The following is a 3,034-nucleotide window of genomic DNA, read 5'->3' as shown; positions in this document are numbered from 1 at the left end:
AATACCAGATAAAGGCTTACACTGCCACAAGCTAGAACACGAATACATCAATACATAGCAATCGTCGTATAAAAGAGTAGGATCCGACTATGAATGAAATCAAACGAAAAAGAAAAACGACAGTCACCCTGCTAAACCCAGGCTCCCGACCTGAAACCCATCCAATGATCAATGAGGAAGAGAAGCAGAATAAGAACTCCAAACAGTTCAAGCATCGATCTCACATCAAATCATCACTTTATTTGTACCTGTTGTTGTAGTAATATGTGAGCGAGTTGCGGAGATCCAACAAATCTCATCCGTTGTTTCTAGAAAAAAACTCACCCGTTCAACCGCATTTATTCAACGGTCTACGTCAGTTCAATGTTTAACGTTAAACATGTTTAGCATTCTCCACTAATTAATAGCACGCATAATATCAATGTCAACATTAACCAAGTAATTATATCTTAAATAACATTAGCATGCACTTTATGTATTGTCTAATACTAATGTGCAATACACTTAATATCTTGCCTAATATTAACCTGTATTGCACGGCTACAATTTTTTTTGCGAGAAAACTTCCAATCTATTCATCTTGAATCATGGCAATACAACGAACACCAAAAATAATAAAAGATTACGTCTAGATCCATAGACCACCCAACGACGACTACAAGCACTGAAGCGAGCCAAATGTGCGCCGCCGTCATCATCCCTCTCTCGCCGAAGCCGGGCAAAGATTGTTGTAGTAGACAATCGGGAAGTCGTCATGCTAAGACCCCATAGGACCAACGCAGCAGAACAACAACCGCCGTTGATGAAGAGTAGCGTAGATCGGAAGGATCTAACCTGAAGAAACAGAAATGTAGACAAACTACGACCAGATCCGAACAAATCCATCAAAGACAAATCCGTCGGAGACACATCTCCACACGCCCACCGACGATGCTAGGCATATACAATTACTAGTACACAAATAAACTAAAGAAAGAAGAGCGATCGGACGGCAAAATTATTTTTTTGTGTGGGGTGAAAGAAATTTATCCCAGGACAATAGAGTTACGATCAAGATGCAGAAACTCCTTGATACATGATGGTCCTCTATGTATCCGGCAAAACTTACCGTGGTGGCACCATGAAGTTCAATGCGCATCAACTTTCGAACAAAAGGTACTGAGCTTTGGACGCTAGGTTTAATGAACCGAAGGTCTAGTTGCACCGAACAAAGTGGTACAGTGCTCCAGCTGTAGGTACAGACACACCCAAAGGCCATGATCGATGGCCCCGTAGGTCGTTGTTTGGTAGGTGCCACAGCATCCAATGTGAGCAGTCAGTCGGCACTGCAGTTTCGCCATGCACCTTGTCCTCTGAGGAGGACAAATTGTGGCCTACATGGTAATGTGGTTTGTCTGCTGAAATTAATTATGGCGCGCCACTTTGTAATCCATCACCCATGCATCGACGTGAAGGCAGTAATTCGATCGACTTCACAAGGACACAAGGTAGGTAGGTAGCTGGTACTCTCCGGGATGCCGGTTTAAAAATTTTGGTGCGAATCTAACGCAGCAAAAGGCGAAAGTGCCATTCTAATTCCTAGCTCAAACGTTCCACGTCCAAAACCAATCATGCCTTTCCGAATGAGGCTTGATCGCCCCACTATTTTCTTCATTCTGGCACACGAACTGGGTCCATGCACCGACAGAAATGAACAGCGAAGTAGAGAAGCACTTGCTAATAACAGTAGACATTCCATTACTCACACAGATTATTCATCCGTACGTAATATGTTTCACCACCATTCCACACCGGGAGCTAGATAGCTCATCCTTCAGCATAGTAGAAGTAGCAAGTAGTAACGACGTCGTGCTAGCTTGCAGCACACAAGCAAGGAGCATTATACTCCTACCACACAGCGTATCTGACGATCGCAAGCAGAAACAAACCCCTCGTATACGTCTTACTCATGGATTGTACTGCCCGTTCTGGTTTTCCTGGACGCCGCCGTCGTCGCTCTGCTTCTCGGTCACCCCGTTGTCGTTGTCGTTCTCGTATACGGCCGCGTCGCCGTACCTCCGCTCGCGGCCGGGGCGGCCGTACCCGGAGCCGTTGTCCTCGGGCTCGGGGCGCGCCGTCCGCACCGGGTTGGACTCGTAGCCGTAGCCGTACTTGTCGGTCTCCACGTCGTAGTAGTACCGCCCGTTCTGGTACAGCCTCGTGTCGCTCATCCCGTAGTAGTCGCGCTCGTGCTTGCCGCCGTGGCGCATGTACGACAGCGGCCGCCCCCTGCCGCTGCCGTCCGGGGGGAACGCCGGCTCCTCCTCGCCCGAGGATTGTTCTTCCTGCGCCGGGACAGCCGCCTCCTCCCGGTGCCGCGGCTCCGTCGTCGGCACGACGTTGGTGGTCGTCAGCTTCTCGGCGTCGCGGTGCACGCCGCGGCGGAAGTAGGCCGGCGGGTACTTCTCGTTCTCCTCCGGGCGGCCGTAGAGGCCGTAGCCGCGGTTGCTGGACGGCCGCGGGAATGCCGCCGGCGCGCTGTTGGTGTCGAGCGCCTCCGTCGCCACGGTGGCCGTGTCCGCCGCCTTGTCGGCCTCGACGACGGCCCCGGGGCGCGTCATCTTGCTGAAGAAGAAGCGGCCGCCCCACGCGTCCACGCGAGGTGCGGCGACGGCGAGGAGGAACGCGATGGCGAGAAGGCATTGGCGGGAAGCAGAGGCAGCCATGGAAGCGTCGTGGTCGATCGTCGGTGGCACCGTGGCGGTAGGCGGCAACGCTGCAGCGCGGGCCGTGTGTGTGTGTTTGTCTTGTCTCCGTGCGCGCCCTCCCACTTGTATATATAGCCGTGCCGGTATGTGGCCGCTAGAGTCTGAGAGGCGTCGGATAATTGAACCGCTTTGGTAGCAAGCGATGGTAGATTGGAAAGGGCCGTGGCGATGGTCGATGCGCGGATTGCGGGGTGGGCGGAGAGCGTGAGTGCACGGCGCAGTGCGCATGATGCATGAAATTGCGTGCGAGATCCAGGAGACATTTGCGTAAGTCTCGCATTGATGGA

The 3,034-nt window shown here is 51.9% G+C and overlaps 1 protein-coding gene across 1 annotated transcript; it reads right to left on the bottom strand.

Moving 5' to 3' along the window:
• Window positions 1-1,713: 1,713 nt before the first annotated feature.
• On the bottom strand, window positions 1,714-2,774 carry LOC125546931 (uncharacterized). Its single transcript, XM_048711021.2, has one exon. It carries the CDS (start codon window positions 2,703-2,705, stop codon window positions 1,947-1,949), a length of 759 nt encoding a protein of 252 aa, XP_048566978.2. The 5' UTR covers window positions 2,706-2,774; the 3' UTR covers window positions 1,714-1,946.
• Between the last annotated feature and the right edge of the window lie 260 nt (window positions 2,775-3,034).

Source organism: Triticum urartu, chromosome 3A (genome assembly GCF_056163025.1).
Source record: "Triticum urartu cultivar PI428250 chromosome 3A, HENAU_Tu73, whole genome shotgun sequence".
Taxonomy (NCBI): domain Eukaryota; kingdom Viridiplantae; phylum Streptophyta; class Magnoliopsida; order Poales; family Poaceae; genus Triticum; species Triticum urartu.
The sequence above is the reverse complement of the archived record's forward strand: the minus strand, read 5'-3'. Positions and strand labels throughout refer to the sequence as shown.